The sequence below is a fragment of the Corapipo altera genome, unplaced genomic scaffold, assembly GCF_003945725.1.
Source record: "Corapipo altera isolate COAL_440 unplaced genomic scaffold, ASM394572v1 1, whole genome shotgun sequence".
Classification (NCBI taxonomy): Eukaryota; Metazoa; Chordata; class Aves; order Passeriformes; family Pipridae; genus Corapipo; species Corapipo altera.
Window position 1 is genome coordinate 19,590,428 of NW_020884873.1, and position 19,305 is coordinate 19,609,732.

At 43.1% G+C, this 19,305-nt stretch overlaps 1 protein-coding gene across 10 annotated transcripts; it reads left to right on the forward strand.

Moving 5' to 3' along the window:
* Positions 1 to 127: 127 nt before the first annotated feature.
* On the forward strand, positions 128 to 15,535 carry STRA8 (stimulated by retinoic acid 8). 10 transcript variants are annotated; one of them, XR_003531689.1, is made up of 10 exons: positions 128 to 408; positions 825 to 1,022; positions 2,690 to 2,765; positions 4,214 to 4,298; positions 4,690 to 4,842; positions 7,895 to 8,177; positions 9,393 to 9,469; positions 11,132 to 11,243; positions 14,236 to 14,406; positions 14,728 to 15,535. XR_003531689.1 is itself a non-coding variant. In XM_027667807.1 (9 exons), the coding sequence occupies exons 2-9, from the start codon at positions 915 to 917 to the stop codon at positions 13,175 to 13,177; spliced, it is 927 nt and encodes a 308-aa protein (XP_027523608.1). In that variant the 5' UTR covers positions 128 to 408; positions 825 to 914; the 3' UTR covers positions 13,178 to 15,535. The 10 variants fall into 10 exon arrangements, 9 of the variants coding, with proteins under 9 accessions (XP_027523608.1, XP_027523586.1, XP_027523599.1 ...); XM_027667807.1 differs by having other exon boundaries at positions 13,145 to 15,535; XM_027667785.1 differs by having other exon boundaries at positions 14,236 to 15,535.
* The last annotated feature ends 3,770 nt before the right edge of the window (positions 15,536 to 19,305 follow it).

Consider the following 19,305-nt stretch of genomic DNA (forward strand, 5'->3'; position numbering starts at 1 on the left):
CCCGCGTTTTTTCCGCCTTCTGATTGGCCGCCGTCCGGCGCCGGCTGCGTCGCGATTGGCCGTTGGCCACGTGTGGCTCATGTTGCCTGGCGCTCGCGGCAGAGGCGCGGCGGCCGAGGGCGGCTCCGGGCGGGGCGGCACCGAGGGACACACCCGTCCCTGCAGAGTCCGGCGGCGCCTCAGGGGCTTCCCCCGGCCGGCCTGTCCCCTCCCGGCTGCGGAAGGAACAGCAGGGGCGGGCCTTCTTACCCCTAGGCTGTACTTGCGGTCGGTAGCGGGGCAGCGGGCATTGGCCTTCCAGTGGAAGGCCGGGAAGGGCTTCCCAGAGGGGCGCCTCAGGCTCTGTCAGGCCGGCGGGGCAGCTGCAGCAGGCCTGGCTGCGCCTGGATCTGGCCCTCTTGTGCAAGTGTATGTCTGATATGGTTGCCTGCACGAATGTAACAGTTAATTGGGGGAAAAAATCCAGTGTTGTAAAGAAGTCTGTCACTTAGTAACATCTGTGGAAGGAGAGGAGTCAGTGCTTTGTGAAGCCAAGCCCTGGATATTTGATGTAAATGGGGAAGTGTGCAGGAGGTGGGAGGCCAGCTTAAGCTGTGTTGCAGTTTATTGTTAGTGTTTTAGTAAGTACTTAACAGGCAGGTATCTATCAGGTAAAGAGAACATTTCAAACTCCATGATTTTCTACACAAAGATGAGCTGGAATGCCCTTGTCAATCAGCCACATTTTTTTGTTTGTTTGTTTTGGTCTGACCACTATGCAGGCTGTAAGATTTCTTTTTCTTCACTTAGATATTTATTCAGTATAAATAAATGTTGCATTGCAGCTTTCGGCAGAGACAGCTGGAGACTGTAGGAAGATACATGCCAGAGTGAGTCTCAATCCCCTGACACACCTGTAAGAGGTAGAACACTGTATGGCAAAGCAGCACTTGCCACAGGCACACCACCGGGTTCCTCTGGCAAGACTCTTCAGCAGCTTGCGGGGAAGAGTTTTATCCCAGTCAGACAACTGTGCCTCAAAGGTGCGGAGCAGCGACTACTTCCCTATCCATCACTATAATACATAAGCATGTTCAAACTTAACCAGGCTTAGGTTAAATTTATGAGGATGACCACTGTATCTTAATGGGTGCTGGTGTGTGTGTAACTTCACTATATGCACCTTTCCTGGATCTCTTTAAAGCTGCCAACTCAGCATAAGCAAGTTGTTCAGTTTGTAGTTTCTGGGTCATGGGTTTATCATGTGCCTTGTCTGCACTGTTCTTACAGGCTTTTTTGTGTTTTGGAAACAAACCAAGGGATCTCATGATGGAGTTATCTTGATTTCACAGCATTTTGCTCTGAAATTAGAATAGTGAGTTTAGGGACAGAAGAAGTTAGAGGGGAGGGAGAAATTCATTCAGCCTTATGAGGTGCACTCTGTCTTCAAGACACTGGAAAAATAAGTTCAGGAAAAAAACAACCACCAGTACTGTTCCTTTGTCTCCTCTAAACAAAGAAACTATTTAATCAAAATTGGTTATAAAGATGAAATTTACTCAAAATACTACTGAACAGATTGATATTGCTATGCTGGAGGCAGAGAAATAAACATCAGGAGTCTTTTCTCAACCCTGCCACCAATTCATTTGGTTACATTGTTTACCTTCAGTTTTCCAGTTTGAAAAACGGAGAGGGCAATGATTGTTTAGGACAAGAATTGTCCTTGTACAGGGCTATGAACATGCCAAATCCTTCTATATGAGGCTTATGCCTGCTCAGGCCCTTAGCTCTCATGTAGGTTGAGGTAAGGGTTTGGTTTCCCATGTTCTGAGCAAGATGCAAGTTAAGCTGAAGTCATCATGATCTCAGAAGCCAAAACTAAACTACTACTTCCTTTGCCTAGTCTAAGGAGACTATGTTCACATGCCAGTTCTTAAAATTGCTTTTTCATAGTATCGTGTGCCACTTGTGCGACATCAGGGGGTCAAGGAAGTTTAGTATCTTGAAAAAGCCTAAATACAGAAGGTCACTTGTATCCTTAGTGTTTAGTGTCTTGCTAAAATATCTGGCGTGAAAGCTCTGCAAGGTAGACATCCCATCTAAGGTGATCGTGGATGGTCTCACCACACACATAAATCTTCAAATATTTTGGAGATGTGTATGTTTAAATGTACTGGTCATATGTTTTCAGTTATGTCTGGTATAAATGATGGAGTCATGTGCAGCACTGAAGTTATTCCAGTTTACATCAGCTGAGAGTAGAACATGGCAAAGGCTTCTCCTAGCAAAATTCTCATGGGAAGTCATTACTAAAATCTTATGCCTTAAGTTGGTAGGCATCCAACAGGGATTCACAGCATGGTATTTCTGGACATGCTCCAAGAAGAGAATGATCCAAAAAAGACCATTTGCTGATGATAAAAGATCAGAGTTAAGTAGCAAGTGTCTATGAGACTGGGTGTGATGTGTATGTATTGCTTAATATATACAAATATTTATATTCTATGTTGAAGTTTACTATGTTATTAATTATTTTCCCTTTTCATATGTATAAGGGTAGCTAGTGAAACAACATCTTTTTTTCACAGAGACATGGAAATTACTGAAGGTCAAAATGAAGGAAAAGTGAAGAAAAAACCAAGGCATTTTCAAACATGAATCTAGTTAGAGCAGAGAATAATCAGTTCTGTTTTCTTCTTATGTTTAGTATCAGGTTTTGCGTAAGGCTAAGACATCTATCCAGAAGTTGGAGCAAACCTTGTGTTCTTTGCTGAAGATGAAAGGTAACTATGCAAGTATTTGCTTGGACAAAGTGCCTGCACTTGGTTTTTATGTATTTGTTAAACAGAGACAGATAGGTGCACAGCTGAGCCCATTAAAGCATCACAGCCAACTGTGGCTTTAGTTGTAGCAATAAGCAAGGGATAGCGAAAAGTCTATCAACCCACTAAGCACTACATCTCGGAAATACCCCTCTAACTCAGTGTTTCCTACTCCCTCCCCAGCCTAGGTGCAGAAAGGAAACAAGTATTTCCTGCTATCCCATGGCAGCAGGCCTGAGTGCCCTTGGCACACTGCTGCCGATTTGCCCCCAGCAGGTGTGGCCTGGTGTGGGTCCCCACGCTGGATCCTTAGGCTCTCACTAAGGAGCCTCACTCACTGTGGGAGCAAGTGTGCTCCTCCCGGCCGCAGCAATGTGGTGCAGTGCGAGTCACAGCCCTCAGGAGCACCCAGCGGTGTGAGAGCTTGAACTGCAGGCTCTGGTGTGAGGTAGGATTTCCTGGTGTAGGAAATGGAAGCCTCTGATTAAGAGTTTACTCTGATAAAAATGGCTAAGAGAGATGGTACAGTTTTGTTTTCTTTCTGCTTGATGGGTCATCTTCATGCCCTCCTCTGTCACAGCCTGTGACACTGCGTCACGCGGGTCAGCATGTGCTGTCGGCAGCTGAGGCAGCTCCTGCTGCGGCTTCACACCCTCAACAATGAGCCTTCTGTTTACTGAGGCTGGCCACTGCCTCCACTGGCAGCAAGTAGGACTAAGGGCGTATAGGGTAGAGGCTTTGGACATATTTTTTTGTCCCCTCAAGTGTCCAAATTCTCGTCAGCTAGAAAAAAAAAAATTGCTGTTTATGCAACTTGCACCTCCAATAATTTACATCAATTAGAAGTCTCAGTGCTTACAATGAACAATCTTATCTGAAACCACATCTTTGGATGACCCGTAAAAGTCAGTCATAGGTAGAAAGAATATTTTGACAGAGCAAAACTGAAGGGATCACAAGCGGTGAGGCTGGCCAAGCAGAGCTTGGAGGCAAGCTTCCCCTTGTATTGACTTGCATATATGTAAAATTCATACTGCTTGTGGTAATGACAGCTTGGATGTCAGAGTTTTTTACATGCAATTTGTTCATTATATGGTAATCACAAAATACTGTATTGACTAGTGCATGCCTGAACTTTGATTTGCTTGTTGTTTTCACCATCAGTTTTGTCAGATCAGTGTTAGGAACAAGGCATTGATTCTAAGTTTCTCAGTGTTCATATAACCTCCCAATGATGCTAGTCACATTGTAGGAGAGGCAGATTTCTTCTTTCACATTATTTTTGCCTCATGAAAAGCTCTGGCTCATGAAGAACCAGTTATTGAAAATACTCTGTTTGGTTGGGGCTGAGGGTGAGTGAGAAGCCAAAAGTGCCACTGATGTAACAGTAACCTTTCTGCTGACAACAGAGAGCTACAGTCTGGAGGATGGGAACCCATCCAGCTTGGAGGAAGTCAGGGAGGAATATGTCAAGAGGCAATTCAGCAATCACAGGTAAGGGCTTATACCAGTCAAGAAAAGATGATAATACTTTGCACTTACTTCCATCCCAGCATCTCTGAACCTCTTTGTCATTGTTACTGTATTTCCAAGCAGAGGTCTTTCATCATGAGAAAAGGATGAAGAGATTTCCCCTGGACCCCTGTAATCCCATGTAGTACACAAACATGCTAAACATGTTGTTGATCTCATTTCCAGTTAGTGCTTTTATTTTCTTTCCCTTCTATATAGCTGATCTCCACCAAGGACTTCTCATTCTCCTGCAAAGCAAAAGAAGGAGGGAAAAGCTGGCTTGGGAAGAATGGCCCTGGACTCTGGAGTGACCATGACAGGGGTCCAGTTAAGAAATTGTTCATGTAGCTTTTCTCTTTTGTGTTCTTTCCAGCATTACATCAGCCTCAGAAGACGTGAGTGAAAGTGACTCTGCCATCTGGTATTTGATTCAAGAATGTGAAAAACAAACACTGGAAGAAGATGGGAAGCCAGAACTGATCCAGTTTTCAGACACTTCTTCCCCAGATCTAGTGGAATTTGAACGGTAAGTGCACGCCACGTTGCCTTCAGTTTTTCAACTTGTTTGCATTAACACTGTGCATTGAGTCACTGCTGTTCATGCAGCCCTCCTGGAGCCTGAATCTGCCTTGCAGAAGCCTTGTGCCAGCAACTTTGGCGCTGCTGGTGAGGGAGCTGATCACTTCCCAAGTCCTTTACCTGTGACTTGCATGTGAATGAACTCTCAGCATCATAGCAGTCCCCAGCTTTCAGGCCCTGCTAAATCCCTGAGGATTTTTCACCCCTTCTCAAGAAAAAGAAGAAAATTTCTTTCAACTCTTTCATTCCCTGCCTGCCCACGCTTTACCACTGTCCATAGGACTTTCAGAGTACAATGGAACATACTTGCTAACAGTAGTGCTTTAACAGGCAAGCTCAGGTGAAATAGGAGGTTATTGATCCAGGATGATTTATGCAGGTGTGTGTCCCTGTTTGTTTGTGGTATCAGTACCCCCATAGAGTTGTATCCCTGCAATGGGGCTAGATTTTAGGAATGTAGGAATTGCTGCACCAGATGAAATTGTCAAGAGTCTAGCTGTATGTGTTCTAGGGAGGTGCAGGAACCAGAGGCAGAGCATACTTTCCCCTACAGTGATGCTCATCCTGCCTTTAATAGCATTGTTATGAGAAGCTGGAACACTGTTGCCCCTTCCTGAAATAGACCTTTAGCTGTTTGCAGCTTGGAATACTTTTTTGGTGGGATCAGAGCAGGCTAAGGCTGCATTCAACTAAGGAAAATCTTGTTATTCTCAGCCTGCAGGCTGCAGGATAGTGGTGGTCTGGAAGATACCAGAAACCATTCCTCAGAATGTCTGCAACACGGGGGAGGAGGGGAACCTAAACTCTTGCATGTGTGTTACTTATAACTAGTGGATGTGAGTCCATAACCCCCTCTAGGATCAGCTCCTAAGTGCCTGATGCAGGACCTAAAAATCAAAGACCACTGTTCTCATGCCAGTGGTCCATTATTTCAGCCAGAGGTTGTAATGGTTTTTTTCAAAGTTATTAATATCTTAAAACTGAGTATGTTATACACCACGTTCTTCCCCTTGCTGTCAGACAGCACTAGGAGGTTTTATCCTGCTTTTCCAACAGGATAAATGACTATTTGATTGTAAAGATATGAGAAATAGATGAATGTGTAATCTATCCTGTACCATCAAGCAGTCGATTTCACCCTAACCATTCCAGAGTTAAGAACATGCAGTGCAGAAGAATCCACATCTGGCATCCTCTTCCACAGCATCGCCACCATAAACAAACACCTCCGCAGTTCCTTTTCTTTTGCTTCAAACTGCTGCTTATTTCTAAAATTCCCTTGGATCACCGTGTTTTTCATCAAATGGAGCCTGCAGCTGTGCCAGCAGATGGCACCAGCCTCCCACTACGGCTCCTTTTTTTTTGCTCCTGTGAGAATCGGAGGTGCCTGTAGTAAGGTATCGTTTACAAGACCTTGAAATGTGCTGAATCAAGATTTTCAGGGTTAGAAAGCTCTGCTTCCTCAAAGACTGCATGACAGAGCTGTAAACACCTGACTTTCCCATTCTTCACTGACAAGGTAGACCAGGGCCTGTACTGTGTGAACTCTGGCTCTTACCCTGTAGTCTTACAGCATGTTGCATTTGGTTCATAGCTAATTCATGTCAAAAAAGGATCTTTTATAACAGGCATAAAACGACAGGGACTCTTCAGCAAAGAAAATAGCAGTCTTTTGGTGATTGTTTGATCACATTATTTGGGCAACATCAGAAATGCTTTGAGCTTCAACAGGCTGAGTTTTCTCCCCATGTCCACCAGCAGGAGCTACATTGGTAGGACTGCACGGTGCTCTGTCCAGTGCAAAATGTGGTTGTCTCTTTCCAGTTGGGAAGGAAATAGTTGAGTTCTGCTTCAAGGTTACTTTCTTTACCAGAGCAGTCTAATGGTGATTCATATTCTTCTGCCTGAGAAACTCCAGATCCTTTGTTTGGAGCTGGATATCCAGAAACCTTAGCGAATGAAATACCTTACATGAGAACACTTCCAGTATTTTATCTCCAACAATGGTGGACAATACTCCAGAGTATGGAAACGAGTTTAAACATGCTTATGTATGTGTACAAAATTATCTTGTCAATATTGGTTTGCTGGAACAAATATTTAAAAATAGTAAAGAAAAGACTAAACTCTTTTGAGTTACTTTGTCATGCAATACTGTTCAGTTAATCAGGAAATGTGTTCATTTGTGAATCATTTTGAGCCCAAATGTAGTAAAAATGCCTGCTGTTTATAGAACTCTTGTTTGTACTCCTTTGATTCTGTTATTTTCATTTGAGAAGCTCTAAGCATTTAATTAATGTAAAATAACCTTCAGTGTTGCTTTCTGAAGTAGACATTATTATTCTTGGTTCACTGTGCCACAGAGTGTTAACAGTACAAGCAGGCTTGTTCTGAGATTTATTGACTGGGTTGAAATTATGACACTTATATTCCACCACCAGTTTCACTACAGACTGCTTAGAATTCAGTCTTAGGGATGCATTTCCTCAGATGTAAAATGCAGGAAATTTAGCTCCCATGCTTAAGTCAGAGCATCCAGACCTGGGCTAGTCTCCTTCTGTCTGCATGTATAAGTACCTAACACCTCAGACAGGGCTTTAAAGTGTAGCGCAACGCCAGTAAATGTCTAAAAAGTGACTTACAGTGCAAAAGGCTCAGAATACAAAGGCAAGTAGCTGAAAATTGATTAAACTCCAGAATGAGGTCTGCCTGTGCAACAAGTACAACCTGCAGTGCCTGGAGCTTTTGTTGTGAGGCAGTCCTGCTGAGGCTGTGGCTGGAGCCTGTTTTTTGCAGATGAAATCTTGGCAGAACAGAGTTGCTAAAATCTTCAAACAGTGTTGGGCAATCTTCAATAATTGTATGAAGTCTTAGAGGGGGGAGTCAGTGAAGCAGTTACAAATCAGAGCTACTCCTACTATCCACTCTCCTGCTGATTTTCAGTAGATGGCTGCCTCATAGCCTGCTCTTAAGAGATGCTCCCTTTCCTTTCATTCCAGATACCTATATTTTTATAAGCATACAATGGACCTGCTGATAGAGCATGGAATTGTTTGCACTGGAGAAGTGCCTCTTCCTGAGGTCTCCACAGCTATTTCCCATTTCTGGCAAGAGCTTTCTGAAGAAAGCAGGGACAGCATCTTGCAGTACTGTAGTCAGAGAGATTTCCTCGTGGATTCCAAGGCTTCTGGCCAAGAGCCTGCATGCACTGAAGGGAGCGTGAGGGACAGCGGAGGTAACAGTGAGGAAGCCAGTGGTTCCTCAGTCTCCACACCAGAGGAAGTAAGTGCTCAGTAACATACATAGTCTGCCTCTGAAACTCCAAGCCCTCAGATGCTAATTGGCTCTGCAGCTTTTAATTGAAAACATACAGTAGTTGTGACTAAGCTTTCTCAAGACCACTTGAATGCATAAGTGGAGACAATAAGCAGTCTTTGAGTAAATGTCTGCACCAACTTTTCACTTGATAAGATACATAGCAAGCTATAGTAATCCTGTGCTGAGTAACAGTTAAATTTACTCGTAATTTGCTCCAGGGGCAGGGAGCAAGAACAAGATTTCCTGTGCTCTACAAACTCTCTGAGAAGCACAGAAAATCCAAATTCAGAAGGAATACCCAGTTTGCCAAGGCCTGCTGTGTTTTGGGTTGGATGAGTTTTTTTTATCAAAGCACTTGGTAGCAAAGAGACCAGTTCTAGTGGTACAGGCCCAATGACTGCCTGTGCCATGCACCTCTGCAGAGCCAAGAAGTCAGTGATTGAGTAGACCATGGCATTTGTTAAAAAGAGATTGATGACATGGATTCTAAATTCTTTAGAAATGGTTCCTGGAGCACTGATTGGTGAAGCAACTAGCTGCTCAAAGAGATATGTGTCATTTTATTAGCTGCAGCAGAGGGACAGATGTCTACCTTTAGCATATAAGGAAATTGCATTGATAAGTTCTTTTTGAGTCACAGGACACGACTCATATTGCTCGTCGCCTTAGGAAATGTCATGGGGATGCCGCATGTACAGCACTTTCTGGCACAGAAAATGTGTGAACTGCATTATGGCAGAGTGAACTAATGAGCTTATTGGCCTGTCACAGGGACCATCTAAACTGCTTTGTGAAATAGAATCAGGTTTGGAGAGACTGGCTGGTACAGCTGAGATCTCCAGCCATAAGCAGCAGTCCAGGGTCAAGCCTCAAAAGCACTGATACAATTCATGGGATTTACTGATTTTTTTGGGAGATGTAATATTAAGTCTAATTCCAAGAGGTTGAAGCACAGGCTTAAGGGAATGGACCTTCACCTTGTGTTCTTAGTCATGAAATAGTTATTCCTTATTATTCCTGTCTCCACAAAACCCCGTGGTTTACTCTAGCTGTAAACATACCTGTTAAATATAAAGAAAGAATATCATGTTTTTAAAGGCTTTATTATTAAAAATTATGCCCTAGGTAAAAGTTTTAGATGGCTGGATATGTTGACATCTGAAGTGATTTCTCTGCTAGGTAATGTTTGAAGATGCATTTGATGTTGCTGCTGGTTTCCTTGACAGAAGCAAGACTCAGGGAATGTCTAGCCAGAGGTAAATTACAAAGTCACCCCTTTTGGTAGACACAGTAAGTTAACAGCCCACTGTCAATACTCCACAGCAAATATTCTGTGGAGTAAGACAATAGCCTACCTCTCTTTTTTTGTGCCTAATTTTTAGTAAATGGTTAGAATAGCAGCCTCCAGCAACTGTGCTCACAATATACTTCCTTTTAAGGTGCAAAAGTGAAATGACTAATGGTCATTTAAAGCAGAAGCAGTATGAATCACTTATTAAGAGCAGCCTGTCACTTCAGGATAACTGGGGCCCTTCTGATTTTCTTCACCACTCTGCATAGCTTTCCATTTTTTCAAGTTACAATACTTTGTAATGTTTTCCTTTTCACTCTCTCACTTACCAGATCTGTGAGGACCATGAGGCATCCCCTGCATAGATCAGCTAATCATAAACTATACTCTTATTTAATGAGACAAAAATGATATTTTTTTAACATTTTCTCCCTTAGCTTTTTCAAGTACCCTAATTCAATCACAAAGAGGCGATTAGGTTCAAGTGTGGTTGACCTGAACAGTAACACCAAAGAAACACAGGGCCTATTAAATAATATCTCTTTCCTCTTCAGGTCAGATGAGTTACCTTGAAGAGAACATGTCAGATACAAAGCTGGAACTGTCTTTGATTTTTCCCAGTAGACCAAAGAAAGAAAATGGTTGCTTTCTTCAAGAGGAAAATCACTTTATGACTCATCTTTTATGTATTCTTGCTACTTAGTCTTTGTTAGGATTGTTTCTCTTTGCAAATAGTGGTTTTAATCTGTGAGGGGTTTAATCCCGTTTTCTACTTATATTTCTACATTTAGAGTGCTCTTTAGTCTGAATCTCCTTCTTTCACCACCGTTCCAGATTGCACTTTCAGAAGAGAATGAATTAAAATCAGGTTGTTTTGGCTGTTGATCAGAATATACATGAATGGATAAAAAAGCTTAACAAACATTTATCTATTAAATAACATTTATTAGGTCACAACTACTGTTTGCATTTAAAATAAGATTAAATATTCCTTAATACTGCAATGTGTTGCCATCATCTTTACAGTCTGTTTTAGGTCCCAAATCATATTAGTATTTCAATAGTCAACATTTATCCTGTTCCTCCCTTGTAATTCTGGACAGAGGTGTGATGGCAGAACTTTGTAAAATCCTAGGAAGAATATAGAGGTAAGGTCCAGAATGAATAGCTTAGCTTTTTGCCACAGTTACCTGAGTACAAACCTACATGTCATTTCATCACCACAGGTTACTTCATTCACTCAAAAACTTTACGAAAGAAGTTCTTCTGAACAACCCTACAAAATACACTACCCAATAACCATAGTTGCTCTCTGTTTTAATGGATATATACTTTCCCCCAAAACAATGTTACTAAAGCTGTCATGTGTCAGTGGATCTATTTGTTGGGACACTGGTTTCTTGAATTGCTGTTCTCTGTTCTTGCATGTCGTCCTTGCATTTGTTAGATAGTATCTCATGAATACATCCACCACCACTCCTCTCTGCCTTGCTTGGCTATTGTCTTTAACATCAGAATCATCTTGAAAACAATTTTAATTTTTTTTTTTTTAATTTATAAGTAAAATGGAGAGAAAGTAAAGAGAAGGGAACAGGAAATTAAATACACTATCTGGTTCCATTTTCAGTTCAGCAACTGCAAGCTGCAATTCTGATAATCCAGAGGATCACCACAGACTCTATTTGCTGGTCACTGACTTCCTAAAACGCCTCTTCTTTGCTAATACACAGTTTTTCCAGGTAAGCCTTGCCAAAGGATTCCTTATAGAAGGAGCAATGTATTTCTGTCAGTATCAGAAAGGGATTTCTGTATTCTGTGCTTCTGATCATATTGTCCAGAATGATTACAAATAAGAACTTGGGGTTCATCGCTTCAGATGTGTCAGTAGGATTGCCTTTGTAAGAAGCAAAGTGTGAGATGTTATTATTGCTTTGAATATTATTCAAAATGGCAAATGACATGAGGAATTTTAATTATTTTTTTTATTATTTTTTGCATGAAAGTTCCTTGTGGAAAAGCTTGAGTGATCTCCTCTGAGCAGGCAAAGCTCACTTTGCAGTTCTCCATTAACCCCCAGCTGCTTTGTTCTGAGCTCAGTATGACCCACCTTCATCTGGGTGCCAGCTTCCCTACTCTGAGACCTCTACTGGCAGGCCTTAGGAGCAGGATATCTCTGTTCTTGAAAGAGCTAATAAGCAGTCCCTGAGCTGCCTCTTGACTTCAGCCTACTGTTGCAGGTTTGCTGAGCCAACAAGTCCTTGTGTTTGCAGTGTTCTTCCTCCCGTTCTTATCTTCCTGCCAAGGAGGTGGCTCAGAGCTTGCACGTGGGTGAAGAACCAAAAGATATCCCTCAGCCAGAACATGCTTGTTTTGGTTCAGAGTCAACTGTGCCTCCACAGTAGCCATTGGTTTGCTAGTTTCTATTGCCTAGCTCCCACCCAATCTCTGGTACTTGAACAGATGCTCCTTTGAATGAAAATAGAGGGTTTGTGATGAGGGATAGTTGTAACAGAAAACAAAGCAAAAGCTTGTGTTGCACCACTATCTGAATCTACAGTGACTGCTGAGTGCCATTTGGTTCCTCCATCTCAGGGAGACAGTAGCACTAGACGAGGTACAGAGAATGCCAGCAGGCACAGCAAAGACATTGAACAGGAACTTTAGAGTAGGACTTTTCTACAAAAAAAGACTGAGGGGTACTGCAAGACCATTTTGTTCCTGCACGGTGTGGATTTGGTACACAGAATGATTATTCGTTGTGTCTAACACCAGAAGAGCTAGAAAGCACACGATAAAATGAACAAACAACATGTTAAAAACACATTTACAAATTACCAGATTTAATTGCAGGGGCATCAATACATGGGCAACTGCTAAATCTGAAGGTCCAAATACAATTTCCAGCTCAGGAGGCCCTCACAGCAGCTTGCTGTAATGTAGGAGCCTAAATTGTGAAACAGAGCACACTGTGTGTGCAATCCTTGCATTTTTTGTCTAAACTTCCGCTCCTGGCCATTGTCAGAGACCAGGCACTGATCTACACAGCTCTTTGGTCTGTGAATTTCTATGTTCTGCATAAGGGCAGAGCTCTTCTTGTGTTTATGTAAATGACCATGAACTGAGGAGGCCTAGAAAAGAAAGAAAAGCTTTAGGCAAGATATGGTATTTTCCAGTTTTAAATTTCTTTTGTGAGTGTCATGCCTGGCATGGTCTCATTTTGTCCTTCTCCTTGGTGCTGCATCGTTGAGCCCAAGTCCATCTCACAGCTCCCAGATGAGGTGGTAAGGGAAGAGGTAGTGTCTCTTTCAAGGTTTGAAGAGGCACATTTAAAATAAGACTAGGAGAATGGGAGCAATGGGAAGACAGGCAGCAAAAGAACCCAAAGTACCGCAATTGGCAGTTGACTGTACTCTGTGGGTCCAAAAGGAAATAAAAGGCTGCACACACTTCTTTCATGCAGGAACTTTAAGTTGTCTGTGATAAGACAACAAAAAGGGAGTTTGAGCAGAAATCACCAAGGCTAGATAATGTGAAGGTCACAATCTGTTTTGATTTAGACTGCAGTACAGCACATCTAGACAGTGCTGCCAAGAGGAAAAAAAAAAAATGACTGACAAGATATTTTTTGTTTTGAGAGCAGAAATTTGGATCCATCTCAAAGCAAACAGATTGAGACAGTTATGAAAGTGGTTGCAGAGCAGGGATAGAAGATGTTCCAGCTAGCTTGAAACACACCAACTCAGGCAGCAGCAGAGAGATCAGTATAGGCTACTCACCTTGCCCCAGAATGTGGGCCGCTCAGAGCATCAGAGACTCCTGGACTTAACAGGGAAAGGAACCCGTCCTGCTTACCTTATGGGTATGACTGAACCCCTGCAGACCATTCCCCTTCCCTTGAAATGGTACCTGTGCTGGAACTATGCTAGCCCAGGAGTTTGGACAGTGCTGGGATACATTATCTCAAGGTTAAAGTCCCGCTACACTGTGCACACACCTTGTAGAAGATACAGAGGTGGGTAGCAGGTACAGTAAGTACTAAAGTAAGGCGTGTGATGTGCACCCCACTGAAATACAAAAGGCAGCCTATGGTCTCCTTTCCTTTCATCTGCAGAGCTGATGAGGTGATGGGTTTTATTGCTGGTCATTCATGCCAGTGCTATGTTATGCCATTTCTAGTAAACTTTACAGGTACAAAGTACTGCTGTTGGATTGTACATGGTCACTGTTTTGTAGCTACAGAGCTACTGAGCACAGCTCCTCTTGAGCTGCTGCTCTGGCTCTCTAGGCTGCCAAGGGCATGCACCCCACTTCAGAAGGACTTGCACAAGATAAGGGAGGCAATAATTTGGACAAGGAAAGGGAGAGCTCTTAAAAGAGTGGTGATGCAAAAATAAGAACAGGAGCATGGTTCCATGGTACATGATACAGAAATATTTCTGAACTTGAGATTAGTTAAGCAATCTTGTCATTTTTCAAGAGCTGTTGTCTTAAGGTCTCATCATAAGAGAAGCTTAGCAGCAAAGGCAGTAAAGAATTAATTTAGACTGAGGTCCAAAGGTTTTGCCTAAATGAAAGTCAGTGGATTTTTTTCTAAATAGTACTGAGCACCTTTGTGTCTTCAAAGGAACAGTTTCTTTTAACATTATGGATTTTAGATGAGTCACTTGACAAGCAAGTGGGATTTAGTGCTCCTTAAGCTATACATTTTTAAACAGCACCTATTTTTAAAAGCAGTCTTTCCCTAAAGAGTCTTGCATCAATACAGAAGATGGACTAGAGGGACTGCAAGCATGAACACTTTCATCTTCCAGACTTTGATTTCTCAAGAGCCGCTTATTCTCTGTAAGCTGGTGAAAGAGAAGACCACTTCCTTCTGTTGCTAAAAGTGGAGCAAAGCCTGAAGTAGGTAGAATTTAAGGCCTCAAGAAGCTCTCATATCTCCAGAGCCTGTTATGTGACACATTTGCTACCACAATCAGTAACAGCTGTCTAAATGACAGAGAGTGGAGCCTGGTGATTTCAAAAGGAAATTGGTTGAAAATCTGAGCTATTCTTCATCAGGCATCTCAGGCACTTGACAAGTGCTGGTTGCTGATTCAGAGAGGAGGGAGGGCTCACAGTACAGTAGCTGACACATCAGCTCTTAACCAAACCACTGTATATTTGAAACACAATCAACTCCACTGTTTTTTAATCCTGCTTGACTTGGGGGGGGGCTTTCAGGAAGAAGATCTTCCATACGATTATGAGACTGTGATGCTGAGGTGCACTGAGACCTTCGATGATGAAGATTTCTAAACAGTACCTCTCTTTGCTAATGTTTTGCCAAGCAGTGCCAGGTACACCAGGCACGTGAAGAGGCTTCACCTCCTTCAGTGAAGCACCCCTCTGAGCAGTGTGTGGAGACACTGTGTTGAAGTGGTTTGTTACCATTGACTTCTCCTTCCCTCATTAGTATTTCTTGATATATCAGTTGAGTAATTTATACTTTTTAAAAGTCTTAAAGGTTTTAGCTATTTATTATATCTTAATAAATGTTTTTATCCATTGCTATTTAATGTTAAATCTCGCCTCACAAATAAACTGAGGCACGTACAGTTAAGTGACCTTGCCTAGCATAACCTGTGGAAGAGCAGCAGAGAGGCCACATCAGTGGCAGCCTGCACACTACCATAGGATGCAGGTCTCAAACTGCAACCTGTAAAAATCACCACTCTGACAGTGATTACTTTTCTGGTGCTGTTTTTCAGCTTGGGCTGAGAAGGAAAGATGGATTTCCTCACAAAGAGTGGGATGAGGCTCTTCTGTCTCTTTATGAGGACAGCAGCAGTGGGCACCCACTCCCAAATCACCCAGAAAAGTGCAGGCACAATAATACACTTTGGATTATTTACTTTTGAAAAGTGTGTACAGCTGAGTGATCAGCCCTGTGCTCTTCTTCCATATCTAATTCTTTGATGAGTAGTGCTGCTCAAATAGTGTCTTAGAATTAATGTGCTGTGAAAATGAATAAAATCCTTCACATCTCAGAGCTATCATTAAAGGCTATTCTGCAGATTTGAACAAACTGTGTTCTGATAGTGGTTATGTTGAAGTCATGCTAACACCCATCACAAACAGAAAGGACAGAAGTTTTATTTTAAAACCTAAACTAAAGCTGCCATGCCCAGGTATTGATTGGTCTTCAGCAGCCAGGCTTTTAGACTGAACCCAGGAGGGCTGGGCTGTTGCCCAGCATTGCCCTGGCGCATAAAAGACAATACATTCAGGCAAACACACGGGAGCCTAGTACTGAAGTACAAGGGAAGAATAAGGGCTACAGAGCCCCTTCTGTCCCTGCAGTTGAGGCTGTGATAGCACTCCATGGTGGATGTTTGCCAAGCTACTGTCTTTTAAATTGGGGGTGGAGGGGTCCTGTTTGGGTTTAAGAGCCCTTTGGAGTTCTCCAGGGTGCAGCCTTGCCATTTCCTGCCCTTTCTAGTGTGTTTCACTTGTACATACTATCATTGCTTTGAGGCTATAAACAGTGATGGCTTCCCCTCCTCTCCCTCTCATTCCAAAATACTAACCACATGCATTCCCTGGGCAGTCTGGGTCTGGGGACATGTGCTGGTTGAAATGCATATACAGACTTTGCACGGGATCCAAGGTCAAATTATTCTTTTCTCTAGCTGACACAAGAGACATATATATGTACCTATGGTAATAAGTGTTTACATTAAGTGTTCTGCCTCTTTTCTTATCTTTGTGTAGTTTTGGGGGGACATCTTAGTTTTTCTCGGTATTGAGGTTGCTTTTTCTAAAAGCTTTTCACTGCAGAAATCATACAGAATTTTCTCATAGAATCATAAAGTTTGGAAAAGACCTCCAAGATCATCAAGTTCAGCTTTTGAGTGAACACCACCGTGGCCACTTGATCATATCACAAAATGCCACATCTGCTTATTTTTTAACACTTTTAACGCTTACAGAGATAGCGACTCCATCACTTCCCTGGGGAGCCTGTTCCAATGTTTAATCACTCTTTCAGTCAATAAATTTTTCTTGTATTTGACCTGAACTTCCCCTGGCACAACTTGAGGCCATTTTTCCTTGTACTAGGTGCCTGGGAGAAGAGACCAACCCCCACCTCACCACAACCTTCTTTCAGGTGGTTGTAGAGAGCAATAAGGTCTCCCCTGAGCCTCCTTTTCTCCAGGCTAAACAGCTCACCTCCCTCAGCCACTCTTTCACTCATAAGACTTGTGCTCCAGATCCTTCACCAGCTTCATTGCCCTTCTCTGGACTTGCTCCAGCACCTCAATGTCTGTCTTGTAGTGAAAGGCCCAAAACTGAACACAGGATTCAAGGTGCAGCCTCACCAGTGCCGAGTACAGGGGGATGGTCACTGCCCTGGTCCTGCTGGCCGCACTATTGCTGATACAGCACAGGATGCCATTGGCCACATTGGCCATCTCCTGTTCTATTTGCCACACAACATTTGGTCAGGTTTGTTACATTAATGATTCTTTCACTGTGTCCATCTTAATTACTGCATCAGCTGAGGTCAAACTTGGCAATACTGGCATGTGCTGAGTAGATACACTTCAAGGGTTAACAACCTTTTCTTATGTTCCCTTCATTGCCACCCTTTTGAAGGCCAGTCCAGGACAGAAGTTAAACAGTGGAATATTTAATTTTCAAATTATTTTCAGCCTGCCACCTACAAGAGAAGACAATTTTAAATGGACACCATACACTATTGTAAATACATTCCCTTAACCATTAGACATGAGAGCTTCTGATGCTTTACTAGGAGAATTTTAGGTTAAGACTGGCCTGAATAATCATGCAAAACAATAGGTGTGTTGAGTTAATGTGAAAACAATACCTCCCTCAAATAGGAGCAGGCTTTGTGGGCAGTGTAACGACACTAAGGAGAAGATGAAGTGCACATTACTTTGGTTTCTCCTCTTGCATGATCATAGTTTACAAGAGCACAGGCCAGTGTGTAATTTGGGAAGGTGGTTTCCTCTCCTGCAGAGCCAACTCTACAGAGACAATAGCTGTTCTGGCCTGGTGTGTGTGAGGTCTGCTCTGCCTTGGCAGTGAAGCAGCCCTAATTCCTGAACACAGTATTGTTAGGTGTGCACACGTTCCACACTGAGCTCAGTGGTTGGTCTGATGGAAACGTTTCATAAAAAAATCTGGAAAAATGTAGGCTAGCAGGCCACTGGGGCAGTGAGGTAGGAAGGAGTTGGAAGCAGAAGGGCAACAGGGATGGAGGAGTGAGAAACATGGACACATCAGTGGAAGTGCAGACATTGTAGGGGTTTGGGCAGACCAAGCTGAACAGCACAGAATAGGACCCAATTGCACAGCCATGTGGGAGCCCCTCACTTTACAACACACTGAGCATAACAAAGGACACTCCTACTGCCTGGGTCATGTCTTCTTGTGAGAAAGCTATGAGCCTCTGATTAGCTTCTCTAGAGCCAGTGTACCTAGGTACAAGCAAATACCCATCACTGTTTCTCCTCAGCCAGAACAGCAGGAGCACCTGTCTGGACTTCCCAATTAGCTATCTGCCTCTCTGCAAAGTTGCAAGCAGTGACCCCCACACCTGGCTGACATCAGTAAGTCTTGCTGCACTCAGGACTCAGTAGCATGAAAGGGAAATGCAGTTGACAAGTAGCTGGCTGTTGTCCAAGCAATCTGGAGCAGCCTTCAAGTGTTCAGTTTTACACCTGAGGATCATCTGCTTTTCATTTTTTCATTAGGTAGCAAATAAACAGAAGCTGTTTTGCTGTGGTGCAAAGCCAAAGCTATTTCCAAATCTCAAGTAGCCACATGCAGTTAGGAGGAGTGGTGGCCCTGCAGACTAACCCCTGCCTACTTCATTTTAAAATACAGAATTGTCCCCCTGAGGCAAATAAAAGGATATTTTATAAATATATAACTAACATATCAAAGGGGGAATTTTAAAGGGCATTTAGGAGCCTAAGATTGAAACAGCTTCTGAAAAATGTCTTCTAAGCCTTAGCAACAGCACACAGCTGCCCCCGACCAGCATACCACCACTCCCACCACCACTCCCTCCCGCCCCTGCAGCTGTCTGCACCTCCAGAGCCATAGGTGTGCTTGGGTAACGTGCCTCTACTGGGGATGTGTAAAGTCATGCCCAGCTCTAGGGAGCTTGCAAGCCAAATACAAGATGGGGACATACAGACATGGCAGCAGGCTGGGTGTGCAGGGTGACAGCACAACAGATAGACAATGTTCTCCAGCTGTGAGGTGAGGAATAAAAAGCCAATTCTAGATTGATTTTCATAATCAACTTGTGCCAATGATATTTTTTTAAACAGAGCTAAAGCAAATATAAGCCTCTGGCACTTGCCAGCATCCTAATATGTCTTATGGGGAAAAGCAAAAAGATATGGCTGCAGCCATATACCTAACATGAAGACAGCAAAATTACTGAGGGTTCCTCATTTGTGGGCAACACACCCTATTATGTGACTTCTGTACCTCATCCATTAGCTGTGTGTCCTGTTCCCATTTAAACCTCTAGCCCGTGGTGGGTCTGGCCAGCAGCAGCCTGGCAGCTTCAGCACAGACACAGGAACAGTGATGTAGACCTGCAACTCACTTTCACACATGTGCTACAGCACAGGTAAATTTGAGAGAGATGATGAATAAGGCCATTGATTTGCCTGCTAGAGAGAGCAGCCTGGGAGCATAGGCTGGCTCTAAATGAGCTTAGAGATATAGTCAAGGTTGGGGATGATGAAGAAGATACCAGAGCTGAGATGCCTGGGACCA